Below are 27,972 nucleotides of genomic sequence, written 5' to 3'. Positions count from 1 at the left end.
ACTTTGGCTCAGGTCATGATCTTGCAGTTTGTGAGTTTGAGCCCCGTGTCAGGCTCTGTGCTGACAACTTGGAGCCTGCTTTGGATTCTGTATCTCCTCCTCTCTCTGCCTTTCCCCTGCTCATGCTCTCTCTCTGTCTGTCCATAATAGATAAACATTACAAAAATTTAGAAAAAACAAAACAAAAAACTAGTGCATTAAATCAAGAGGTCTCATATGCCTGTGACAAGTGACAAGAGCATTACACCGTAGTTCCTCCCACCCTTTTTGCGTTGGCCCCAGGTGGTGTCACGTTGCTAGTTTAGGTACTTTCTAATGGGATAGTGATGGCCTAGGGTAATCATTCTAACTGGAAAAACTCCAGACAGACCAGCAATTATTCATGTGTCTTACTTTAGATATTTAAAAATTTAGGGAACCTTAAACCCAGCCTACCTTTTCAGCCTCAGCTTTTCCCCTAACATGAAGCTATTGTTCCACTTACAGTCCATTCACTTGTTTCATGTCAGCAGGAACATACTGTGCTTATTTCTGTTTTCTATTATTCTTTGTACATTTGATACAGCTGAGGTTCCAGTTGCATGAGAATCGGTTGGAGAACTTATTAAACATACATATTCCTGGCTTCACCCAAGATCCACTGAAAAGTAATTTCTGCGTACGGGGACTAAGAATTTTAAATTTAACAAGTTCCCAAGGCAGTTTCCTAGCTGATTGAGAACCACTGCTTTGCCATCTAACCAGGCTTTCAAGCATCAGTTCAGTTTTTCTTTCTTCATGAAATAATAGTCTTTGCTTAGGAAGATGCCCCTCAGAAAACTCCTGTCTGTGCTTGTTATCAGCTATCAATAGATCTTATGTAACTTTGTACTTACTTTTCTGTGATTTTATATGTTTTCTCTTATCAGGTACTCATTCACAAGTACTCACCTCTGCCACTGTAGCATGAAAGGAGGCATAGACAATTCCTAAATGAATGAGCATGATTATATTCCAACAAAACATTATTTTAATTCCATATTATAATTCTCACATCATGAAATGTTGCTATTTTTTCTTCTCCGGCCACTTAAAAATGAAATTCTCAGCTCAGAGGCCATGCACAAGTAGGCAGTGAACTAAATTTAACTCCAGGGCATAGTTCAACAACAGCCCTGTTTTAAACTATCACCCTAACACAGTGTTGGTCAGTATACAGTGGGTATATGAATATTGAGTATATGAATTAATTGTGACACTCATGATTTTGCACAGAACATATGTTACTTGTCTTTTGATATTACTTTATATATTAGCTGGTTTATAAATATTTGTCAAGTCACATTTCAACTTTCCTGTAGAGTTAATGCTAGGATTATGAAGGTTTTATATTTTCTTTAATCAACTGTTTTTTTTTTTCCTCTCGTGTGTTTGAATAGGAAGGTCCAAACAGTCTGATTAATGAAGAAGAGTTCTTTGATGCTGTTGAAGCTGCTCTTGACAGACAAGATAAAATAGAAGAACAGGTATATCTGTTTTTAAAAATTCTAACACACACACACACACACACACACACACACACACACAAATTCTAACACTAGGCATTCTTGATGTGTGTTATTTCATATAAATAAAATTTGAAAATTGTGAACCTAATAACCCAGAAAATGAACTGTCTTCACTGAGTCACAGATGTAGAAGAATCTTTACAAGTCACTTCCTTCATTGATTCATTTCTAAGCAATGGAAAGGAGACCACTGATTGTTTACAGGAAGCATGAATAATTTACATGAAATTAAATGGAAATATTCCACCTGTTCTCCTTGAAGTATCCAACTTTTATTATCTTTCTATTTAGAACAAGTATATATTTAATCTGAATATAACAGTCTCTGTGAATTTCTCTTTACCACAAAGTACTGACCATATGAATTCACAAGGAAGAAGACCAAGAATGTATTTTTTTTCTTCTAAATTACTACCATTCCATTTTTATTATTAACTCCTTTAAAGCTTTAACAACTTTCACCTTCAGTTGCTTCCTCACTTTTGACTTTGCTCAGTATTTCATCGTTATCAAATTCGCAACAGACATACCCAGCTCTTTTTGGAAAGTGAAGAAAAACATTTCTTAAATCCTTTAACTCTAGTCTCAGGATTAGTACGATCCTTTGCCTTCTTTTAGTTGTGCAGTAGTGAAGTTACCATGTATTACCACTAGATGGTACTTAGGGTGAATTTTAGTCACTCTTCACAGGGCTTTAAGCATCTTGCAAATAAATTCGTAAATGTATCAGTTGTACTACAAATTAACTTGCGTAGATAAGTTGGCTTGTCATTCTTTGTCATTGCTAGGGTAGTCATGACCGTTATGCCCATTTACTGGTTTGTCTCCCTGAGGGTAAATCACCTCCAAGAGTGACATTTTCTTTTCATGTTTATTTTTCATTATTTCTTTTCTAAATCACTGATAAAAAGGTGTTGTTACATTAATTTATAAAGTATATCACTCATTCAAAAGAGATTATGCAGCATTCAATAAGAGTGGAAACTTTCAGGTCCTAAATGAGCTCCATATTTGTATGCCTAAAGTGTAACCTGAAGGAGTATCATTGTGTTTGGCTTTACTTCACCATGGTGTTTTTTTATTTTGATTTTGTTTTAAACTAAGTTGTGCTATTTTGGGGAGAGTCGTGTGCTATTCTGGGAGAGTAGGTCGAGACAACTTCAGTCTGAGTTTTGTAAATGACTAACTATGTAGCTGTAAACTTATCACTTAAATTCTCTGGGCCTTCGTCTTCTAATATGTAAAACAAAGAGTTACACAAGATGATTCAAATTCTCTCTTCTGGCTCCAAAATGCTACTCTACTGGATACTAATGCAGTGGTTGAGTTGGAGTTTAAAAGGATCGATGAACACTTTTGTAAATTTTAAAAGAAAAATATTCATGGGACTATTTAACTTCAGTCTGTTGTTGACACTGTGGTAGATACGCTACAAAATAGGTCATTAAACAGTCCATGATTTTCCTTGCCTAATAGACATGTTGATATCGAGAAGATAATTATAGTATGGTAATGCTCTAGAGTAGTAAACTTCAGTAATTCATGAAGTGAAGTTCCAAAGATTCAGATCATTAGATATTGCACAGGGCTCTCCACCGCACAGCCACTACTTAGGTATTCTTCAGTGACATTTTTGAGTTTACATTGTTCTATGTTATTTGCCAATATAAGGAAAGATATTTTTAATAAAGTGGTGAATAAGAAATGAGATCTTAGTTCTGTTCAGATAGAGCTGAATAGAAATTACTGCTTGTCTTCTGCATAGTTAGAAGATGAGTACACACACAACACAGCACAGGCTCTGGTACATTATATTTAGTAAATATTGACTAAGTGAGAAGAAACTAGGCAAGCTCAGGAGGAGGAAGCAGGTTAAGTGACAGCTTAACAGGTGTGATACCTTAATGGAAAGGAGATAAGATATCCATGACCTGGTATTTGGAACAAAACTGAAGCAAACGATGACACTAGTTCAGATGATATAGCTCTGCACATCCCTGATGAAGTAGAATGATTGGAATAATTTGGCCAGAGTTTGAATATAAGAAAATTACTTTAACAGCAGTGTTAATTAAGATTCATGGTAAATAATGCCATGCTGGTATTGGAGAGTCTGACCAGGGGCAGAATCAAAGAACCCATCCCTGGTCAAAGGTGGTACCTATGGCGTCTGAAAGAAGAGACTGATTTAGAATACATGAAGTAAGTGTCGGGATTTGGCAAGGCTTGTATCTTTCGAGTATTTTTGTTTTTCAAGTATTTATAAGTACTAAAGTGTTCAGTAATTAAATGTTGATAGTTCCAGGTTATATTATCCATTCTCAAGCTACAAAGTACACTTTAAAACCTTCCCACCTAACATTACATGTTTTCTTAGTCACAGAGTGAAAAGGTCAGATTACATTGGCCTACATCCATGCCATCTGGAGATGCCTTTTCTTCTGTGGGGACTCATAGGTTTGTCCAAAAGGTAAGCTAATGTCACAGCTCACTGAAATTATATATTGTATTGTTCTTCATTGTGGATGGAACTATCTTGTTGTATAAGGTTTCTCTCTTCTTGAATTTAGGTAATGAGACTTTTGGGTATTGTATGTTTTCTTCCAAACATACATTTTTGTATGTTTTTCCTCCAAAATGGTTAGAAATCATCTTCTGAATATAATGTTCTTTCTTTTTTCTTTAAGGGGAAAGGGGGGGATGGGGGTGGATAGGAGTGGCTAATCTGATAGTTAACCAGAAGCATAACTAGTTATATTAAGTCACTTTTTTTCTTTGGGGTTAAGTGGTATTATGTTGTATTACTGGAAGCACTGCATTCTTTTTAGAAAGATTTTGGAGCATAAACCATAATAGGTGCATGAAGTCAGCACTTGCTGCTGAGCCTGTTTCATATGGTGCTTTGTTCTCTCTTTCTTTATCTTGTGTTTGGAAGTTGGTACTGAATGCTCTGTTGTGCCTTTGTTCTGATTACTTGGTTTTTTCTTTGTCTGTCTCTGGTAGCCCTATAGTCGCTCTTCCTCCATGTCTTCCATTGATCTCGTCAGTGCCTCTGACGATGTTCACAGATTCAGCTCCCAGGTACTGTATGAATGTATAGAGCGGACTTGAGTCTTTCCGTGTTATATTTCAGCCTGCTTTCCCAGTTCCTAGATATCTTTCTGTTAGGCCACTTGTTTGGTTTTGAATTTTAAATGGTAACAATAAGCATTTAAAAGGCCTTCCTTATCTACTAAATAGTTCCTCTATCAGGCTTGCATGTGCCCTTTGTATCCTGTACTGTGAATAGCTTGGAATTTTGCCATGGAGGAGGCACTCCTGAAAGATTTCAAATTGAATTGTAACAAGTAGGAGATACCTGGTTTTTAAATACCATGTAGTTTCTTTAGATAGGATTCAACAACTTTGATGAACATGGTTTACAGAGTATGTTATCGCATAAAAGTAGGTTTTAATAGTCTCCCTTTTAATCTCAAGTATCTCATATTTCAACAGGGAAATGTCTTTTTAAATAATATTTGTCTCATTACTATTATTATACTAAGCTCCATTGAACAGATTGTATTTTTGTTATGCAAATTACCCTTGGATATTATAAATTAATGTTCCTTTTCATATACATCATTAAGGATTTAGGAATTTAAGACTGGAAACTACATGCTTGCTGTCTCTACCCTCATAATAATGTCCAAGTATTATCAGAGGAATATTTTTTAGTATCAGCATTTGTTTTTAAAGTTTTTTTAATCCTTGTATCTTTGCCATTGAGCTATGTATCTTTATGGTGATTGTGTTTTATTGGATTGCATTATGTTATCTTATGTTAAGAAACTGCGCTTTCCAGTCAGAATGACCAAGTGTAAATACTGGTTAGTTGCATGATCTTGGACAATTTTTCTAACTCTTCTGTGCTTCACTTCTGTGATCTAGCTAGGACTGTGATCTGGCTAGAGCCCGGCCTGTAGCAAATGCTAAATAAGCGTGAGCTTTTATTAGTTATTATATAGCTGTTTGTTAGCTATTGTTACTATAATAATAACAATTTCTTTGAACTAGTCAAAATTTTCCACATTATTTTTTTTTGCTATCAGAGTACAGTTGACCCTTGAACAACGTTGAGATTGGGGCACTGACCCCCCTCGGTCAAAAATCCACATATAACTTTTGACTCCCCAAAAACTTAACTACTCACAGCCTACTGTTAATCAGAAGCCTTAAGGAGAACATAAATCGCTGATTAAAATATACTTTTATGTTACATATATACTGTATTTGTTATTAAGAAAATTGTAGGGAAGAGAAAATACATTTGCAGTCCTGCACTTTATTTACTGAAACAAATTTGCATTCAAGTGGGCCTGCGCAATTCAAACCTGTGATGTTCCAGGGTCAATTGCCTTCCAGTAAAAGTTTTTTAAAAGTCCTAATTTAAAACAGATTTCTTAGTTTATACATATGAATAAAATTGACATTTGTTTTTAACTCTGCAGGAAAGAGGAAAATTAAGACTCAAAATGTATTCTTTGACTTTTGCAGCCTTTTTCTCCTTGAACATGTTTGAGAGAGAGATGTATCAGTTCTGCTTCAGAAATCACCTAGAACCAAACTTATTCTAATATTTCTTAATCATGTTCATCCATTTGTGCAAGCTTTTTAAAGGCATATCATATTTGCAATAAATCCGTGGCAAAACTAGATAATACTGGGAGGCTTTGGTTTATTCTGCTAAGCTCCACCTTGCATTAAAGTAATAGAGTAAGAGACTAAAGCTCATCAGTACCAGTCACCATTTTTCCTTAAAATATAGGAATACACAAGCTATGAATGAAAACATAATGAGAGCGATAAATGAGTGTTAAGCTACTGATAGGTGCCTAAGAATTAAGGCCTCAGAATGCAGACCTCCGACCCAAGCTGTAGAGCTATAAAACCGCTGAAATTCTTCACGTACAGATGAATATATTACTGAGACGCAGTTGCCCGTGTTTTTACAAGACTTTGCCACATTGTAGCATACTTCTTTATATTTTGTGTAACTCATGTATATAAGTTGAGAAAGATCTTCTGGTGGAATTTTTGTAATAGGTGATGCTTGTGATTATTTATAATCTTTTTTTAGCTTTTGATTATTGTACCATTTTACTTATTTATGTATTTAGAAAGCAAGCAAGCAAGCAAGCACATGCGCCCATGCACAAACAGGGTAGGGGCAGAGAGAAAAGGAGAGAAAGAATCTTAACCAGGCCCCACGCCCAGCACAGAGCCCAATGTGGGGCTTGATCTGAGGACTGTGAGTGAGATCAGGACCTGAGCAGAAATCAAGAGCTGGACGCTTAACTGACTGAGACACCCAGGTCCCCCTTATCGCACCACCGTTCTATATGCCAAAAGAGGCAAAATTGAAGAATAATGACTTTGAGGTCTTCAAGTATTTATGGTCCTTGCTAAAGTATCTGTTGTCATTAGCAGATTTGGGCTCTGGCCCTTAACTATTAATTTGGCTTTGCCGTGTGTGTACAAATCTAGGCTTATGACTACTTTGTTCTTGATGAAGTTATATTCATGCTCCTGATTGAGTAGAATAATTAAACATAGAACTGAGAGATGTCCTGAAAATAACTTCAAATAAAATATGTGAATCTCCTAGGAAATTAGTAGCAACACACGAGTCTATCTAATTGGCAGATTTGGAGAAAGAAGTAGCTCTTACACTGTACAGAAAGTAGAAAGAACTTGAATTTATAAGTTGATCTTTTGGATCACATTTATTTGCATATCACAGCAACTATTGATGTCACCTCAAAAATTAAAAAGCAAAAATTAAAAAAATCTTTCTCTATTCGGAAAAAAATATATCAAAAGGTGGGCAATACATCAGGTTAATCATTAGTGGACATTATTGCAACCACGGTTCTGTATAAAGCTCTTTCCCCCCTTTATGTCCACAGCGACACTTTATTATTGTGGTAATTAATTATTTAACCCCCTCCCTGTTTATTGTATAATAATACATGTTAATTTTAGCAGAACTAGAAAATAGAGTAAATAAAATTAAAATATTAGATCACTGTTAATATTCTCATGCATATCCTTTTTCCATGTATATAGAAAATCAGTCACATATTGATTAAGTACACAGACTTTAATAATTGTCTTCCTACCAAAGTAAGTAATTCAGTACATACTATTTTGTGACCAGTGTTTTTTTTTTTTTTAAACATATAATTAAGCCCATCTTCTCACTGGTAAATATGGATCTTTATCTCCTTTTCTGTTGTACAGATGTGCGTACTGGATTTACCTACTCATCTAATATTGAACATTGAGCCTGTTTTCAGTTTGGCTGTATTGTAAATAGTGTTACAGGAGCATCCTGTTAAACACACCCTCCTTGTGTGTGTGTGTGTGTGTGTGTGTGTGTGTGTGTATCTTTGTACACTTACCAGTTATTTCCTTAGGATACATTCCTAGAAGTAGAATTGTTAGGACAAAAGCCATACACGTGTCTAAGTTTTTGTTGTTGTTTTTTTTAATTTTTATTGCCAAACTGTTCATTAAAACAAGTGGAACCAGTGACACTCCCAGGTCAATTTTCTTTTGTTATGTTGACACTGAATATTATAATTCAGTTACTTTTTCCCAGTCTGATAGACTAAAAGTTTTGTTTCTTGGCCTTTTGCGTTTCTTCATTGAACTGACAATTTATGTCCTTGTCCATTTTTCCTTTGCGTTAATAGTGCACTGTTAATTTGTTATTAATAAATCATTCTATCCAACAAATCCCTCTATGATTGTAACAATAAGCATAGTTATATTCCTTCCACATGGGTAAGAGAAAGAGATTGGAGCAGTCTTTGAGCCCTTCTAGAGTCTTGTTCATTAGAGTTTTGATCATTACATCAAAGAGCACTTTTTGTTTTGTCATCAAAAGGCAGTTTTCTTTTAAAATTTCTGTACTGATAATGTTAGAAAAATCCATTTAGTTTCCTCAAATAGCATACAGAGTGTCTCAAATGGGAAGTGAAATAAAAGGCTGGAATTGGAGTGCCATCATCTCTTATTTAAAATGTGTTTCATCTCCATTTTTCATAGTTCATTTGCTATGAAGATATTTTGTATGTCATCTCATCATTTTCGACTCTAGGTCCAAAAAAAAATCAAGGGCATGATTCCTGAAATTATACTAATTAAAACTAGTGAATGCTATTAGAGCAGATGAAACCTGCTTCAATGATTTTGATCCAGTCTTTTAAAGTGATGGCAGATGTTACTAGTAATATTATTTCATAGTAGGGGCACCTGGGTGGCTCAGTCAGTTAAGCAGCCAACTTCGGCTCAGGTCACAATCTCGCGGTCTGTGAGTTCGAGCCCCGCATCGGGCTCTGTGCTGACAGCTCAGAGCCCGGAGCCTCTTTCAGATTCTGTGTCTCCCTCTCTCTCTCTGACCCTCCCCCATTCATGCTCTGTCTCTCTCTGTCTCAAAAATAACTAAACATTAAAAAAAATTTTTTTTAATATTATTTCCTAGTATATCGAATTTTGAGCCTAATAAAATGGTAAATTTTGCTTGTATTTATCCTTGTCCTCCCAACTTAATGTTTTCCAATCACTTTGGATGTGCAGTCATAACTGAAAACAGTAAACAGATCATTAGGTTAGATTGGAACTGTCAGTGTGGACACAAATGCCTGAGTCACTGCCCCAGTAGTAACATTTACTACTTCATATTTCATTACAGTGAACATGAAATTCTTTATAGTGAGATTTTACCTGTATCACCTCTCTTCTTAATCTCAGTGTTGTTACCTCAAGGAAGATGCCATATGGATAAAGATTCCATGAGAAAAGCTTTGCAGAGATGGTTACTACAATAATTGGGTACTTCAATTTCTTTCATCTCCTAGAAAGAAGCACAGCACTAAATTCATCTTGTTTATTTATTGCCCTCTTAAGTCTAGTAAGTGTATAAGAACAAAAGACTGAACACTTTTCCATAGATGCAGTGGTAACTAGGATAGGAATACCATTTTTTCATCTATCTAGAAAGACAATGTTAAATGTGCTTACTGTACATTGTTTTAACTTATGTTACCAGCTGTCAATTTATATTTGTGGAATCTAGTTTTGGGGGGACCAAAACACAAAAACATTATTCCAACATTTGAAGTAATTTGTCAGAATTATCGCCCAAACAAAAACACAGTTACCTGTGTACTTTCCAACAAAAGCTTACATGGTACTAAATTTTTTTTTAAGTAGAACTCTTTTTTAACAGAGTAAAATCCTTTCATTCTTCTTTCCTAAGTAGTCTATTTGAAGTAGGTCTTATTTCTGGGAAGAAATTTTTTTCTGCCTTTAATCTCATAATAAATATAGGTGTTCTCAACTCTTAGTGTCCCATCTACAAAGTACATATTTCATATCTAAAGATTTTTAATATCTTTGGATCTAAAAAGGGTAAGAATTTTTCCCAATCACGATGTAATACAGACAAATGAATCGAGCCAGTGCTATGGTGGTTGTTTGTTTATGCCTACTAATTGGAACTTTCTTTGTTCCTTCTTCTTTGGGAATTCAGTTAAATTTTGTATGTCCTCATAATTTGGAACCCTGCATTAGTCCTCGTTACTGTCTCAGAGCAGATTTCACATTTTTGGAGGCACATAAATTTTTCCATGCAGCCCCTGGAGTTATGTTTTCTAATGGAACCTTTTTAAAACTATAGAATATACTATTAGTTACATTTTTTCCATTTCTTTCAAGTCTGTAGCCCAGTGCCATTCACATTGTTTGGAAGATAATATGTAAAGATATAGAATGTTAAAAAAAAATTTTTTAAGACATAAATGTTATGTTCGTGTTCATTTAGTACAAAAATAGATTGTAGAACCTGAGTATAAAATCTTTATCAAAAACTTTTATGATTATTACCAATGACACTTAAAAGTCATACCTACTTTTAGTAGCAAAAATGCATTCTGAAATCGAGAAAACTTTATGTAGTAAAAGTATATGTCACTGTAACATATTGGTAACATCTTTCTGTGTAGAAAAATTATACCTTCAGAGTTAATAATTTTAGGAATTTTTGCCCCCAAATCATTAATATATTTATTTTAAAAAATAGGGGCGCCTGGGTGGCGCAGTCGGTTGAGCGTCCGACTTCAGCCAGGTCACGATCTCGCGGTCTGTGAGTTCGAGCCCCGCGTCAGGCTCTGGGCTGATGGCTCAGAGCCTGGAGCCTGTTTCCGATTCTGTGTCTCCCTCTCTCTCTGCCCCTCCCCCGTTCATGCTCTGTCTCTCTCTGTCCCAAAAATAAATAAATGTTGAAAAAAAAAATTTAAAAAAAAAATAAATAAAAATAAACCTGGTTCTTGTCTGTATCCCTAATGAGCACAGTAGACTTCATGTAAAATAAGTAGTTAAACTTAGGAATAAATTAAGTGGAAGTATAATACACATATTTCCAACACTTTTCATGCCTTCTCTAATGTACTTATTATATAAAACAAAATTATGAGTAAAAGGTTAGAAAATGGAGCTTCGAGAAACCGTCTCTGTAGATGGATAAAGCAGCTCCTTCAGAAACCATCTTTTTATCACTTCACTTCTGTTTCAAAACATGTTTCAAACTAGGAGAGTTTGCAAATAGCACTCACATGAAATCTTACCAATAAATGATTGTGGATTCTGGGAGTGTGAAATACTCAGTTTTATTTAAAGTTTATGTAAGATGTGGAGGAGTAACTGGTGATAGTTAAAAGCAGAGGTTTTATTTAAATTTCAGGAAAAAGACAGTAATTTAAAAGAAGACACTAAAAATTGATTATTTGTAAATGTCTGCATATGTGATTATTAGCATTTTCCCTAAAAGAATGCAAAACAATGAAATTGGAGTCAAGTAAGTAGGGGATTGGTTATTTTTCATTCATAGTAAAAGTGAAGTGAAGTTTATCAGTGAAGTAATAGAAGTTTTTTTTTTTTTATCATTTTGTAGCGAAATCTTGCCATACATATAAAAAACTGTTATCTGTATAGTCTTAAACATAAAAGCACTGGACTAGATTGTCTCTTTGTGCCCCTTTTACCCTTAGTGTCCCATGATTTTATGTGTTAAATAATTATTTCTGTAAGAAAACGTTTTCTAGTGAAGGAAGGAACTTTTTTTTTCCCAGAAAATGCTTATTTTTGCTGACTTGCTGCACATTAGGCCAATATATGTTATATGAGTGAAACGTCTTCCTTCTCTGCATTTCTCCCTCCTGTCATTAACCTGGATATGATATCTGGAATGTGGACTAAACTCTTCAACGCTGTATAAAATCTACTAACCTTTGTTCATTTGGTTGCTCAGCTTTCTAAAAACATCATTTCTAAACTGAAATAAACTGAATACCGTTCTCTTTTAGAGATGATGACATGGCTATTCATTGGATTGGGATTGTTATGATTTTATTTTTCTTTCCAAGGTTGAAGAGATGGTGCAAAACCACATGACTTACTCATTACAGGATGTAGGTGGAGATGCTAATTGGCAGTTGGTTGTAGAAGAAGGAGAAATGAAGGTAATTCCCAGTAAAATGTTAGATTGCTAAATACAGCTGTGTTACAGTCATAGTATCATTACTGCCCAGTGATGTGAAAGAGGATAGCATTGTAAAATTCCTTTTAAACAGATTGTTACATATGATCAAAGAAATGTGCAACCCATTCTGTTTTGCCTGGGCCATGGAGAAAATAAATTTGGGGTTTTAGATATGAGCAAATCATAACTAGCTGATGGCTCTCTATTTGGATATTTCTCTTAATTTATTTTTTAATATATTAAATGATGTACCCAGATCACTTTGTTCCCCTTTTTGGTATATACTTCTAGTCCTTTCTCTCACTGCATCTTCTTTCAGTATTTGGAGATGGGTCTGCTAATCTTGTTCATATCCTTAAACACCAGAGACAGAGAATAGAGCAAGAACAAGATTTAGAGATGGATTCTAAACAGCAGGTGCATTGAATTTTGGATTACCTCGTGCCCAAGGCCATGCTAAAGATAAAGAGATGTTTAATAAGACTTTTCCAACCTGAAACTTTCGTTGGGGAAGGAGGATATTGACTTTTAAAGAGACTGTTACTTGTCTCTTTCTGATAATGTATTGAAGAAGAGCACAGATGAGTAGTGAAGAAAATTGGAAAAGAAAGAGTTCTCTGATTTGAAGCAGCTAGATTGTTTTACACTGAGGAGAAGCATTTGAACTATGTCTAGAAATGGAAGCAAAGTTGTGACAAAGATGAGGCAAGGGTCTTTTAGACAAAAAATACAACACAAGCAAAATCTTGAAGACAAACTTCTTATTCAGGAGTTTTGAATAGACTGTATTGACCAGAATTATTCTAGCAATAGAGATACAATATTAAATATATTGGAATTTCTTTTCCTCCTGAATAGAGGACTAATTAAGAAGAAAAAAAGAAGAGACAAGCAATTGAGATAACAAAATGTTAGCTATAAATCTAATAGCTGAGGGGTACCTGGGTGGTTCAGTCTGTTGAGTGTCCGACTTTGGCTCAGGTCATGATCTTGTGGTTTGTTGGTTTGAACCCCGTGTAGGTCTCCATGCTGATAGCTCAGAGCCTGGAGCCTGCTTTGGATTCTGTGTGTCTCTCTCTGCTCCTGGCATTTGCACTCTGTCTCTCTCAAAAATAAACATTAAAAAAAATAATCTGTTACCCCAGACTTAAGCATAATGTTTCTGACATAACTAGATAATCACAGGCCTTCCCCCAAGAGTAAGCCCCAAAAGAAAACCAGGATACATATTCTCTGTAGAGGAAGGGGTGAGCCAAGCCTACCAGTCCTTATTCTGTACTCGACATTCACTTAGGACATTCCTTCCCCCCTTGGGAGGAGAAAGTGAAGGGGTGCAGAGAAACCAGAACCTGATAGTCTAGATGAAGTCCCTCCATGCAGAATGAAGAATAGAGAATAAGTGTTCCTACAGCCCACATTAGAAAGAGAGTGACTGCATTGTGGATAGTGTGAAATAGCCCGATGAGAGAGTAGTCTATTGTCTGTAGCAGTAGGTTAGCCACTGTATACAAAGTAACATTTTATTTTTTTTTTAATTTTTTTTTTAACATTTATTTATTTTTGAGACAGAGAGAGACAGAGCATGAACAGGGGAGGGGCAGAGAGAGAGGGAGACACAGAATCTGAAACAGGCTCCAGGCTCTGAGCCGTCAGCACAGAGCCCGATGCGGGGCTCGAACTCACGGACCATGAGATCATGACCTGAGCCGAAGTCGGACGCTCAACCGACTGAGCCACCCAGGCGCCCCTACAAAGTAACATTTTAGGAAGATTAAGCTCATAAGGAAGAAACCAGAGACCAAGTATACCACTTGAGAGGGTCAGGTACATAGTGATGAAAGCCAGCTAAAAGAAGTAACCAATAGTAGAAAAGTCAAGCTGTTGAATAGTAGAAGAGTCAAGAATCTCCTACACGATGAGTAATGAGCTTAATAGCTATGTGAAATGTGAGGGGAGGAGTTAAAAGTCTAAACTTTCCAGTTCAGGTGACTGGAAAATAGCAGTCCCAATAACATGAATAAATGAGCATATAGGAAAAAGTAGTTTGGTGAAGGACATTTTAAAAAAGAAACTGTATGTGAAATGCCTAACAGTATCTGGACCCATAAAGCACTCCATAAATTGAGAGCTAGTTCTTATAATAACATTATTCATTTCATGTTGATGAAATTAACTTCTTGTAAAACTTTCTGAAGTAACCTATAACTTTGAAATAATTAATTTTACTTAGCAGTTTAGGTACACAACTTCAGTATTTAAAGCAAGATAGCATAGATCTTCGTGTCATTTTAGCTTTCAGTCATTGATTCAACAAATAATTGAGAGCCTACTGTGTTTCAGATACTATTTTAGATGCTGGGTCTGAGGCATTGAACAAAACTGCTGTGCATTGGTATCCTTAAGGAGGTGATATTCTAAACCAGGCTTAGTTTAACAACTCCTGTAATTAGGTGTTCATTGCGTGTGCATGTTTTTCATAATTGAAGTTTACCTCAGATTTGTAGTTTTAAGTGTTTTTTATGTGTTGTCTGTGTTAATAATTTGAAATTTAAGATTTTCTTTTAGCAGAATATTTATATTCCATATATAGATTTTCATAAATAAAATTCTAAAAAGCAGCTAAATTTAAAAACCTTTCAGGTTTGTACTTTAGGGGTTTAATTCTTATTTTTTAAACAGGTTTTTAAATATATCCTTTTTAGGTATATAGAAGGGAAGTAGAAGAAAATGGGATTGTTTTGGATCCTTTGAAAGCTACCCATGCAGTGAAAGGCGTTACTGGACACGAAGTCTGCAATTACTTCTGGAATGTTGATGTTCGCAATGATTGGGAAAGTAAGCTGCCATTATTAATATATCTTAATATAATTATTTCAAATTTAATATCAAATCCAACCTAGTTTTTTGCATCTCATATACAGTTTACAAAGTCATTGTAGAAAATACCTGGAGAATCTGACAATAGCTTGCATTTACTTTTTTTTTTTAAGTTGCATTTAAATGGAGCATTTTGCTGTACAGAATGCTTCTTGCTATATTATAGCATTTGATCCAGTATTTCAATAATCCTGCATGATAGGTAGGTAAAAAAAAAAAAAAAAAAAATAGGTTAAGTGACTTGTCAGAAGCTACAGAGCCTAGTTAGTGGAAAGACTGGGACTAAAATTAAAAGTTTCTGTTTTATCATCTGCTTTTCCAGATTGTTTTGTGTCCCTTGTAAACCCTGGATAAATCCTGCTGTGGTCTGTTGAGAGTTATTCTTGGAGTGTGTGTGTGTGTGTGTGTGCATGCGTGTGTGCGCGCGTGCCTCTTAGTCACCAAATTTCATAAATAGAGATAGTTTTGAACATCATAAGATGTTTATCTATGACAGTTCGACATTCTTTTTTCACAAATATAATCAACTAAGCTTAGGACAGTTTCTTCAGCTTCAATAAATTAGGAATTATAGGAAAGTGTCATAGTATTAGATAGGAATTTGCATCTGAGTAATTAATACATGTGAGTAGAATTGCTTTCTTGATGTGGAAGCTAGAGATTGAGCCAAAGAAAATGAGATTTCCTTATGATCAGGTGTCATGGCCCCTGTAGCCCTACTATTAAGTCTTAACCACCTTCCATTTAGACAGCCTACATAGGGCAGAATCCTGCTCATGTTACTACAATGTCCATCAGTATAAATGAGTTAATCACATTCTAGAAAGAGGCAATGTATCTTTTTGGCTACTAATGTTTTCTCTTCATTTCAGCAACTATAGAAAACTTTCATGTGGTGGAAACATTAGCTGATAATGCAATCATCATTTATCAAACGCACAAGGTAAAGATCTCTTCATCCCAAAAGGATTTCACCCTAATTCAAACTGAGACATAGAAATTCTCTCGAGTAAAATTTGGCAGGAAGTTAAATGCCATAAAAGATCCACAGACTTTATTAATGATGCATGAATGTCACATATTTGAAAGGATATCAGCTCCTTTAAAGCAGAACCCGAGACAACCTGAGAAATAACCCAGGAACAGTGTGTTTGATAAAGACCTCCAGTTAGTTATGTGCACTTAAAGTTTAGAAAAGAAAATACTGAAACCCAAGTAAATATTTTTCTAGCATCTAGTCTTTATAGGAGAGAAGTCATAGTTACCACCTACAAAAGAGAATCATAGGAGTGCCTGGGTGGCTCAGTTGGTTAATAAGCTTCTGAGTCTTCATTTGGGCTCAGGTCATGTTCTCACAGTTTGTGGGTTCAAGCCCCATGTCAGGCTTCACACTGGCACCACAGAACCTGCTTGGGATTCTGTCTCTGCCCCTCCCCTGCTGATGCACACACACACTCTCTCTAAATAAATAAATCTTTCTCTCTAAATAAATAAGTAAACATTTAAAACAGTGAATCATAGTTTCCTCTGGCAACAATGTTAAGTGGAATGGAAATTAGTTATTAATGTATGTTAAGATTGATAAGAAAGTCATGTAAGTAGATCATCTAAAAGCAAAGGAAAATTGCCATGCATAACTATTAAGAAGTTGGTCATACACCAGAGCACACAGAAACATTGTCCTAAATTGGTTCACTTTCATATTGCTTTCATTTCACATTCATTTCATTTCTTCCTTTGCTATCCTAGGTATTTAAATTTTAAGAATTAGGGGCTCCTAGGTGGCTCTGTCATGTCAGTTAAGCATCCGACTTTGGTTTCAGCTCAGGTCATGATCGCACAGTACATTAGATGTAGCCCCACATCAGGTTCTGTGCTAACAGTGTGGAGCCTGCTTGGGTTTCTCTCTTGCTCCCCTCTCTGTTTCTGCCCCTCCCCTGCTTATTCTCCTTCCCTCTCTTTCTTTCTCAAACTTTAAAAAAAATTAAAGAATATTTCCCTTACCTGATTCTACTCTGTTCCCTGAAAATTGCCAAATAATATATTGTATAAAGGATAATAAAAGGGGTTGGGAGGATGGGCAAAATAAATGAAGGCAATTAAGAGGAACAAACTTCCAGTTATAAAAAAAGTAAGCATGGGGAATGTAGCTAATAATATTGTAATAGCGTCATGGTAACAGATGGTGACTACACGTATTGTGGTGAGCACTGGATACCATATAAAATTGTCAGATCAGTGTGTTTTACACCTGAGACTCACGTTCATTTTAAAGAAAGGAAAATAAAGGAATTATAATTTTGGAAAGATCCATCAAATGTGATATTGTATGTTATATAAGAAATACAATAATTCAACAGGTACTTTATTTTTCTTTACTTTAAATGACTTTTTAATTTGAGCTGAATATATGAAAATATTTTAGGTTTGTTATGTATTTCTTAAACTCAGTTTTGTCATATGAGGCATCTCCTATGTAATGAGAGTGAGCTAGGCTTGATTTTACATGGCACCTGCTCAAGAAATGTATAATAAGTACATTATATGTCAACTTCGCTTCAATTAAAAAAGAAGTGTAACAATGAAGATTCTTCTTTAATAAACAGATTTGGGGAGTCTAAGTGACACCTAAAACTTAGCAGATGTTAAAAAAATCAATTAATTGTCAATAATGTGGAATGAAGAGAAATGACCAGTAATTTAGAATCAGAAGAATCTTGTAATCTGAAGGTAATTGATCCTTGAAAACAGTCTGCTGAAAGTATTTCACTTGGTAAATCATAGATGGAGCGAAGAATTTATATAGGTTATATTAAGGTCACTTGAAAAATAAAACTAAAAACTATTAAAATAATACCTCTTAAATTTAACACAATTTAAATTACAGTTATAATTGAATAAACAGATTGTTCTAGCATAATTTTTTTCAAAAAAATTCAATAATGCTCTGCAACATCTTGCCCTTTACATTTGGCTTCTTTTATAATCTGGTTTCTTAAAGTATTTTTTTTATTTTATTTTTTTTTAATGTTTATTTTTGAGACAGAGAGACAGAGCATGAATGGGGGAGGGGCAGAGACAGAGGGAGACACAGAATCGGAAGCAGGCTCCAGGCTCTGAGCCATCAGCCCAGAGCCTGACGCGGGGCTCGAACTCACGAACCGTGAGATCGTGACCTGAGCTGAAGTCAGGCGCTCAACCGACTGAGCCACCCAGGCGCCCCGATAATCTGGTTTCTTAAAGAGGGCTACTTATCTCCTGATATTTAAGTCATCCTCACTCTGTAAATTTTTATCTTATCATCCTTGTGGATTTGCATTCATTCGTTCAAACATGGCCCAATTTTCCTTTATTATTGGCTTTGCTCAACACTACTTTCATCGATTTCATAAAATGTAGCATCTTTAAAATATAACCATTTTACTTTCCAATGAAACTCAACGCTTAAGAAAGTCAGTGCACAGATTTTCTCTTATTTAAAAGTACATAGTCTCAGTTTCCAGAGACCTCATTTCCATATCATTCCAACGTGTTTTATGTTTCCTGGCATACTGTAAAGTTGAAAGATTCAGTCTGATTTGGTATTCTTCAAATATGCTTATATCAAAGAAGCAGTCTTCTTACTAAAATCTTAGCTTTTAAGTCTCTGAACACTTTAAACAGAGGTTTAATACTCAAAAGCAGAACATTACCAAGGATTAGGGAAGGAATTAATTGCTTACTGAGTATAGAGTTTCTGTTCAGGGTGATAAAAAATTTTGGACATTGTGCTGATGTTTACATAATATTGTGAATGTAATGTCATTGAATTGTACACTTAAAAATGCTTTAAATGGCAAAAATTTTTGTTATATATATCCACAATTTAAAAAAAATTACTTTGATGATATTCTGCAAAGCAGTTAATTCACTGTTCATAATTAATCCTTTGCTGGGTATTTTCAGATGCTTTCCATTTAAAATTTGACAGATTGTACCTTCACCTAAGATATTTATTTTTGTTTTATTTATTTTTGTTTAACATTTGTGTCTCTGTTAGTTCCGTATTACATATGAATTTAAAAGTAATTCGGCTTTTCAAAAGATATTTACTTCTTCCACAGAGGGTGTGGCCTGCTTCTCAGCGAGATGTATTATATCTCTCTGCCATTAGAAAGATACCAGCCTTGACTGAAAATGACCCCGAAACTTGGATAGTGTGTAATTTTTCTGTGGATCACGACAGTGCTCCAGTAAGTGCACTTGTATAAATGTGTATAGTTGTATAGTATAAAGCTAAATATACAGTGTGGGACAAAAGTGACAAACACATATGACACACACTGGTACTTGATTTGATAACGTTTCTTAGATTTTGTTTTATATTGGATTGGCTCCTTGGAACACTATAGCCCTTGTGTTACTTGAGGGCAGTAGTCATGGCTGTGAACATGCAGCAGGGGCTGTTTTCCTTTCCCCCTGATGTTAAAACGTGGAGACAGAGCTGAATGGGTACATAAGTGAAGCTACTTTCTACAAGCTTCCCTCTCAAGCCATGATCAGCTACTGGCAAAACCCCTGTGGTTTCTATCTCAGTTGAGTTCCATCTACTACTGAAGAGGAGGGAAAATCATTCCTGATGTCATGCAGCTTGGCATGTGTTATTTAGTGGTGCTAATAAGATTTTGTTGGACATTTTGATGAGCTATGGTTTTGGATAACCTAATGTGCTATTAGAACAGTAGGGATTATAAAATACAAGGCATCTATTACACTGGTGTTTTGTTTTTATTTTTTGTTTTGGCAGCTAAACAATCGATGCGTCCGTGCCAAAATAAATATTGCTATGATTTGTCAAACCTTGGTAAGCCCACCAGAGGGAAACCAGGAGATCAGCAGGGACAACATTCTATGCAAGATTACGTATGTAGCTAATGGTATGTGTTTAGAGGTTTCTTTTGATACTTTGGTAATGTAGATTTTCTTTTTTTTTTAAGTTTATTATTTTTAGTAATTTCTACACCCAGTGTGGGGCTTGAACTCACGACCCCAAGATCAAAAGTCGCACGTTCTTCTGACTGCACCAGCCAACACCCCTAGATTTCTTATTATGATCTCCATGCCTTTTTAGTTTTTCTCCTTTAGATTAATGATTTTTAATTTGGAGTGATGTGTACCAAAATTATCAGGAAACTTTGAAAATATCCACATCTGAATTTCATCCCAGAACTACTGTATCAGAATTTAAACTTCATCTCTAGATCACTATCACATATGCTTGGTTTAAAAATCCATCTATTATATATTTGCCTAATAGAATATATGTATGATTAGAAATAAAAGCAATAATGGTAAAGAAAATTAATAGTTCTTTTTCTTATTGTCAGGCTTTTTTGTATTCTGAATTATTGCCTGCTTTGGATTCTTAACTACACCCATTTCCTACTTGCAGTAGTCACTGGAATCCCTCCCATCAAATCCTCAAATCTTCTTTGTACAGGGCTGTAACTGCTACTGTGTTTGAAGAGACAGTTATGTCCGAGTGATATTGTTTGATTATAGTAGAGTTTGACAAATTTATCTTACATAGCCTGAAATGTTGCTATATTAATATTTGCATTTAATTTAGGGAGCCAAGAACGTATTAAATAGGTAATAAATGCTCTCTTGTTTGCTATGTGTCCTTGTCTGGTGGTTAGCATTAAGGAATTAGCAGTCAGGACTTTAAGAGATGTTAACTGTTTCAACACGAGAAAATTTTGAAAGCAAAGGAAGTAAATGAGTGCTTCCCATACATTTGGAGAATTGTATCTTAATGGGCTTTATTTTAATTTTCCTTTATCTTGCAGTGAACCCTGGAGGATGGGCACCAGCCTCAGTGTTAAGGGCAGTGGCAAAGCGAGAGTATCCAAAGTTTCTAAAACGCTTTACTTCTTATGTCCAAGAAAAAACTGCAGGAAAACCTATTTTGTTCTAGTATTAACAGGTACTGGAAGATATATATTACCCTTTTTTTAAAACTTTGATTAATATGACTCTGCAGATATTAAAATTTAGTTAATTGTTGAAAGTGATTTTAATGTGTTTTACAATGTTCCCAAAGTTGTAATTTTTAAAACCTTTAAAACTTGTTTTCTTCTGCTTATATGAGGCAATGTTTGCTTATGCAAAGACATTTTAACATTATAGAGCTATAAAATTCTAGAAGTACAAATTCCCTGTATTCTTCCCTTCCCAGAAAGTACTTGAGGTTCATTGTTAATTCTTCCATACTTTTGTATGTATGTAGTGAATGATGTGTATTCTTGATTATTTGTTAATAATACTTGTTTATTCTATACTTCTTGTTTTGCAGCTTGCTTTTTCTATTTAACAATATATCTTGACTAGTACTGCATATAAAGACATGAGATATATAAAACTATCTCATTCCATTAATAACTGTTACATGAATGTTGCAGAATATATTAACCAGTCCCATCATAATGTTGGTTCCATATTTTGACTGTCAGATAATGCTGTGTTGAACATCTTTCCATAAAGTGTTGGAATCTTTAATTCTTTTTCAAGAAATGATATGTTAACGTGGTTCAAAAGTCAGGTGTGAAAAGATGAACAGTGAAATTTATCCCTTGCCCCTGCTCACCCAGTTTTGCCTTTCCCCCACCCCCAAACTGAAAGAGTATAAGTGCTATTTGTATATCTTTTCCAGAGAATTTTTTTTTAATTTTTTTTCACGTTTATTTATTTTTGAGACAGCGAGAGACAGAGCATGAACAGGGGAGGGGCAGAGAGAGAGGGAGACACAGAATCGGAAGCAGGCTCCAGGCTCTGAGCTGTCACCACAGAGCCCGACTCGGGGCTCGAACTCACGGGCCACGAGATCATGACCTGAGCCATAGTCAGACACTTAACCGACTGAGCCACCCAGGCGCCCCTCCAGAGAATTTTTTATGCCTGAGCAAGCAAATACAAGTGTATGTCTCCCACACTTACACCTTTGTGTTGTTGTTGAAGAAAATACATTGTTCTGCATCTTGCCTTTGCGCTTACTTTACTTTGAAGGTCTTTGCATATCAGTATGGACCTTCCTCATTATTTTTTTGTGGCTATACAGTATCCCATTGCAAGGATATACAGTCCTCCCTTGCTACATACTCAAGTTGTTTCCAATTTTTGCTGGAACGGTGTTACAAGTATATCCACTTATAAGTTTATATGTGGGATAAATTGCTAGATATGACACTGCCAGCACTTCCAGGGGTGGGGGGTTGTGCGTTTTTATTTTAGATATTGCCCATAAAGAAGTTGTATTAATTTATCATCTCACCAGCAATAATGTATTGGAGTGCCTATTTCCCTTTACCCTCTCACACAGTGTATGAAATAAAACTTGGATTATTCCCACCTTGATAGGAAAGAAATACTTTCTCTATAGTTTTTATTGTCTTTCTCTTACTATGAATAGTTTGAACATTTCTTTGTCCATTTGAGAGAAATTTGTATAATTCTGTTTCTGTGAACTCTCAGTATGTGTTAACATTTAAATTTTTAATAGATATTACCAAAGTATAATTCATAAACTGCAGTATTTATGAATGTTCTCTTATTCTCACCTATGTTTGATATTAAATCATTGGCTGAGAAGTTTATATTCTTTTTTTTTTTTTTAACGTTTATTTATTTTTGAGACAGAGAGAGACAGAGCATGAATGGGGGAGGGTCAGAGAGAGAGAGGGAGACACAGAATCTGAAACAGGCTCCAGGCTCTGAGCTGTCAGCACAGAGCCCGACGCGGGGCTTGAACTCACAAACCGCGAGATCATGACCTGAGCCGAAGTCGGACGCTTAACCGACTGAGCCACCCAGGCGCCCCGAGAAGTTTATATTCTTGAGTAACTTAGATTATTGTATTCTTGAGTCTTTAGATTAAATTAGTATGTTCAATAGTGTTATATAATGATATTTTTAACTAATTCTGGTTTCTGATGTTGTTTATAGTATGCCTCTCTTAAAAAAAAAAAAAAAAGGCTAAATTTATTGTCAGATGCTAACACCAGAGTTGTTGCATTGATGTCCCAGATATTTAGCCTTTCCTAAGAAAAAGCTTACCTGAAAATGTTAAACAGATTCTAATCTTACCTGAATGGTTAGTGTTTTGGGATATAGGTTGACCTTTGAGAGATTCTGTCTTCAAGTGCAAGTGCATTGCATAAGTGTACTGGCTTTTGGAATATCTCGTACTTTAGGATTGTTATGGCTAGATCTGGACACAAATTTGCTGATTTTATCTTTGCCCTGTTACCTCAAATTAACCAGAAACGTGATGCTGTGTCATGGCAGCAGGCCATGTCACCTGACTTAGCTGGTTGTCTCTCCCCACAGCCTTAAGATTTCTAAAGAATGCTATTTGCTCTAATCAAGACCAAGTGTGCAGCTATAATCTGCTTTCTCTCTTCATCTCTACCCCCAGCCTTGCTAAAATGAGCAGGGCAGAAAATATAACCATCTATTAAGGAAAAGAAATCAGAATGCAGTTATGTATAGAACTTGCTCTCACCTATGTTTGAAAAGAAGAATTTTCTTAAGCATTTGTAAAATACATGCTAACATTATTAACAGCATTTTGTCTCAGAACTGTTAGATTTAGGGCATTGTTTATTGACTGTGTGCATGTGTCTGTGTGAGTCTGTGTCTGTGTGTGCACACAGTACATAGCAGGGAGGGGGTTGAAATCCATCTCAGAGGAAGGAGGTAGCATTGTTTGTGGATGTATGTGTATGTATGCAAAGACAGAACTAGGAAGATTCAGTGGCCACAACTTAGCTCTGGCCTTGAGTCCAGGTTGAGCTTCTTTCTGACAAAGCACCAAATTCAAACCTTAACACCATAGTGAAAATCTTTGTTTACCTAAAGTAATATTTGTTTCATAATAAGTTTGGACAGATGTGTGTATGAAGTGGATTCTAGCATTGAAATTTTAGGAAAGCTATCCTAATTTTAGTGATGAAGAAATTATAACTTCCAATAGTGTTTATGATCTTTAGTGAAATTTCATAAAGAATTAATGAGGTCCAAAGATAGTTAAAACTCATAGTCAATTCTTGATAACTGGTATTTTATAGCATAATTTTTATTGAAGACTAAGAAGAAGGAAATGCTGGTTTTGGGGGTGTAAACCCAGAGAATTCTGGTTGATTCCCTCTTTGCTTATCTATGGTATATTTCCATTCTTTTTTGAGTTTTCAAAACGTTCCTTCTGTTCCTTGCTGATCAGTTTCAACTATGTAAGGTTTACAATTTTAACATTTTTAACGGTGAAAATCTATAAAGCATAAATATTTAATAGAGATCTGTGTATTCCATGAATTCACAGGGTAGGAGGAATCTGTTCTGGTAATCTTGCCACTCTCAGTAATAATGCATCTTAATTGTTTACTTATTTTCTTTCCTGCAGTGACTGAAGCAAGGCTGTGTGACATTCCATGTTGGAGGAAAAAAATAAAAAACAAAATTGAATGCTCTAAGCTGGAACGTAGGATCTATAGCCTTGTCTGTGGCCCAACACCCTGGCCTTGTGTACAAAAATGAAGAAATATTGCAATAGCAAAGGTGAACATCTAACACTAGCTGTCTCCTGCTAGATCTCCTCGCTCAGCATATAACTATAAATACATGTAAAATTACATGTATATGGCTATATTTTTATTTGCTTGCTCCTAGAAGAGAAAAAAAAAATCAACTTTGAATCACAACTAGGAATTGATGCTTTAATTTTTGGAAACTTTTTCAGAATTTTTAATTTACTATGGTCCGGCCTAAGATCCTCATTTGTATCAGGTTTTGTGCACAAAAGAAAAGCACAAAAGTTGAATGCACATGGGGCATGTGCTTTCTGTGCACCAAATATCTGGATGGGGTTCTTTTTTCAGGCCTATGGTTAAATCTGTGTTCAGAATTTTTTGACTTTTTTGCTTTGTATAATCATAGAATTCATTGCTGCTGATTTCTATAATGATTCATGTTACGTAAAGTGTCTCTTAATAACTGAGGGCTGTCAAATAACCTGTGATTTCACCTTTTCTATAGTCTTACTCCTATGAAGAACCTTGGTTCTGATGGAGAAAGAGTGAAAAGCTTTATTTTTTCCCCCAGGTATCTTTATATTTCTATTGTATTTTTAGTTGTGTAATGTGTGCTACAGATTTTTTTCAGTTTGTTTACAAACACAATTTGGTGATTCCTAAATTGGTTCTGTCTGCCTCCAAACGGAAACAGAAATCTTGTGGGTATAAACTACTTTTTGGTACAGTGGTAAGGATAAAATGAGCTCATATTTTCTCAAAATTTGTAAGAGGATATATGGTATTTCTTGTTAAGGTAAATCAGGCTGTTGGGGTTTGACATTTGATTCAGTATTTCTGGTGTTCGTAACAGGCATGTTTGTCAGTTCTTCTAATTTGGCTCAGTTTAAAAGATATGTTGCAGGATATGCATATAAAATGTGAGCAGTGCTCCGGTTTGCCTCTTGATCAGAATTTGCAGCAGAGCAGTAAAGGATTCCATGTGATTCAAACTGAAATTCTTTCCTTACTTGCTGTAAGAGCTTAAATGTAAAATACCTTCTTTAGTTTTAGGCCTCTGTGAAAAACCTTGAAGCATGGAGTTGAGGCAAGGAATGGTACTCCTTGAAGTAGAAATGACTGCCCACTTCAAAATCTTCATTGTGTTTATACACAAATGTGCTTACATATGTCAGAGGCATTTTGTAGATGCTATGCTGACTTGTTCATCTCTGTAGAAACACAGAAATCAGACCCATTTTGTAAAGCAGAAAGTCATGTCACTTGGAACATGTCCTGTATATATTTCATACATGGTAATGGAGTCTTAATGATAAATGCAAGCTGATAATTTAATGATGGGATTAGTCTGATCACTTAATATGCACAATCCTGGAAGTGAATTACTTGCATCAGATATAGTGGTATTTATTATTCTGTACAGAGAGAAAAATACATATAAAACATATGCTTATATTACATGCACGCAGATTTCATGTTCCATAAATCTTTTCTATTTTTTAATTTACCTTTCTCTAATGATGTGCATGGAATATGCCTTATACAGAAAAATGCTGTTCATAATTTGACTATGTGGAAAAGTGCCTATATGGTGGTAATGCTAGTAAGGCAAATAAGACAAATTATCATATGAGTTTACTACATCACCAGTTAACATTTTATATTGTGATGTTTAAAAAAGAAAAGTTTATACCTCAAATGTGTATTTTATTTTACAATCAGCTGTGGGGTTGGGATGGGAATATGGGAGGGTTGGGGAGGGAAGGTTTATTAACCTTAAGCCGCTGATGGGAATCTTCAAAAAAAATTCTCTATGCCCACTATAAATGTTCCTCTGTTTGCCATTTTTGGTAACTATCATGAACATGGACAAGTAACTCTTTCATAACTAAATTGAGTAGCTTCATTTTACAAAGGTATGGAAAACTTAACAAAGCAATGTCTAAATCTAATTATCATTAGTTGCATTTGCACTAACTGTTAGATACACTTTTGCAATTCTGTAAATGAAATGATTACACTAAAAATATTTGTATAAAAAAAAGAAGATACATTTTACCTTTAGATAACTGTACAGGTACTTCACTAGAGTTAATCCCATCCAGTCAGATTTAGAAATGAGTTGGGGAATGCGAAAAGAGTTTTAAAGAGCTCAAAATTGGAGAGGTACTAGCCATTTTAAACAATATTCAGACCCTCTAGAATTATTTCTGTGTGGCTAATTCTTTAATCAGTATCTGAATATACATGATGTTTTCCCAAACACAGTAATTTCTTCTGTCTCCCAAACAAAAACAAAAAACAAAAAAAATGATCCTTTTACTACTCTCTTTTCAACTAGTTCCCTCTTTTGTACTGTGATAGAAATTTGGAAAATACTGGTAATGATGGGTTTTGTCCCTGACTGCCCACTGTACAGGACAGGAGAGCACAGTGTTTCACTTGGAACTCAGGACTCCTGATTTTGAGGTGGAGGGTGATCACAGCAGCTCTTGGTTTGGGAACACCACAAAGGCGATCGAGGTAGACCGAGGAGGGGATGGCTGGGAGGGAGGTGTAAGAACACAAAATAAGGAAAAGGAAGAATGGGTTTCCCGTTTGTTGAGTTTCATAGGCTAACTTGTGCACCTATACAACATCAGTGTCAACTGCTATTGAGAACATTTTAGTTGGGCTGAGCTGGTTCTCTTGTGAAATTGTGCTGGTTAATTAAGCTTATCAATTGTTTGTTCAATTAAACACTTTCACCAGTATTTAGTCCGAGTTGTACAGACAATGTATTTGGATTACTGTCATTGTTCACCTACAAACTCAAAACATAATCATTTTAAAGTACCTTGGGAGTGTGTAGAGTGTAACTATTCTATAATAGCTTTATGATCCTGATGATGTTTTTAAAAAATAATAAAGTTGGATCTTCCATGTTACAATCACAAAATTAAAACCAGTATTTAAAAGTGGAAAAGTATTAAAATATTATGGACAAATGTACTTGCTTGCTTGTTTTCCTTAACCCCTAGATACTGCCTGCGTAATTCTAAATTTTTTTTAATGTTTTTATTTATTTTTGAGACAGAGTATGAGCAGGGGAGGGGCAGAGAGAGAGAGAGACACACACAGAATCCAACGCAGGTTCCAGACTCTGAGCTGTCAGCACAGAGCCTGATGAGGGGCTTGAACCCACGAACTGCAAGATCATGACCCGAGCTGAAGTCGGACACTTAACCAACTGAGCCACCTAAGCGCCCTTGCCTGCATAATTCTGAATAGTTAAGAGCTTGAAATAACTCCAGTTTAATATTTTTTAAACTAGAGGTTGTAACCCAGTTAGGGATCAAGAAAGCCACGTAAATATTTTTCAACAAAATAGAACAGAATGGAATAGATCAAGTACATAGCA

The 27,972-nt window shown here is 35.3% G+C and overlaps 1 protein-coding gene across 3 annotated transcripts in view; it reads left to right on the top strand.

Moving 5' to 3' along the window:
• CERT1 (ceramide transporter 1) overlaps nucleotides 1-27,563 on the top strand; it is a 102,472-nt gene extending 74,909 nt beyond the window's left edge. For 2 of the 3 annotated variants that reach the window (XM_027039895.2, XM_027039888.2), the window contains 10 exons: nucleotides 1,419-1,505; nucleotides 3,925-4,017; nucleotides 4,551-4,628; nucleotides 12,017-12,112; nucleotides 14,835-14,967; nucleotides 15,882-15,952; nucleotides 19,113-19,241; nucleotides 19,796-19,925; nucleotides 20,838-20,974; nucleotides 24,446-27,563. In XM_027039895.2, the coding sequence (XP_026895696.1) occupies nucleotides 1,419-1,505; nucleotides 3,925-4,017; nucleotides 4,551-4,628; nucleotides 12,017-12,112; nucleotides 14,835-14,967; nucleotides 15,882-15,952; nucleotides 19,113-19,241; nucleotides 19,796-19,925; nucleotides 20,838-20,965 (945 nt within the window). In that variant the 3' untranslated portion in view covers nucleotides 20,966-20,974; nucleotides 24,446-27,563. The remainder of the gene's footprint in view (nucleotides 1-1,418; nucleotides 1,506-3,924; nucleotides 4,018-4,550; nucleotides 4,629-12,016; nucleotides 12,113-14,834; nucleotides 14,968-15,881; nucleotides 15,953-19,112; nucleotides 19,242-19,795; nucleotides 19,926-20,837; nucleotides 20,975-24,445) is intronic. The other variant, XM_027039882.2, reaches the window with a different exon arrangement.
• Nucleotides 27,564-27,972: the final 409 nt, after the last annotated feature.

This window comes from Acinonyx jubatus, chromosome A1 (genome assembly GCF_027475565.1).
Source record: "Acinonyx jubatus isolate Ajub_Pintada_27869175 chromosome A1, VMU_Ajub_asm_v1.0, whole genome shotgun sequence".
Classification (NCBI taxonomy): Eukaryota; Metazoa; Chordata; class Mammalia; order Carnivora; family Felidae; genus Acinonyx; species Acinonyx jubatus.
Note: the sequence above shows the minus strand (reverse complement) of the source record. Positions and strands in the feature narration are given on the sequence as shown.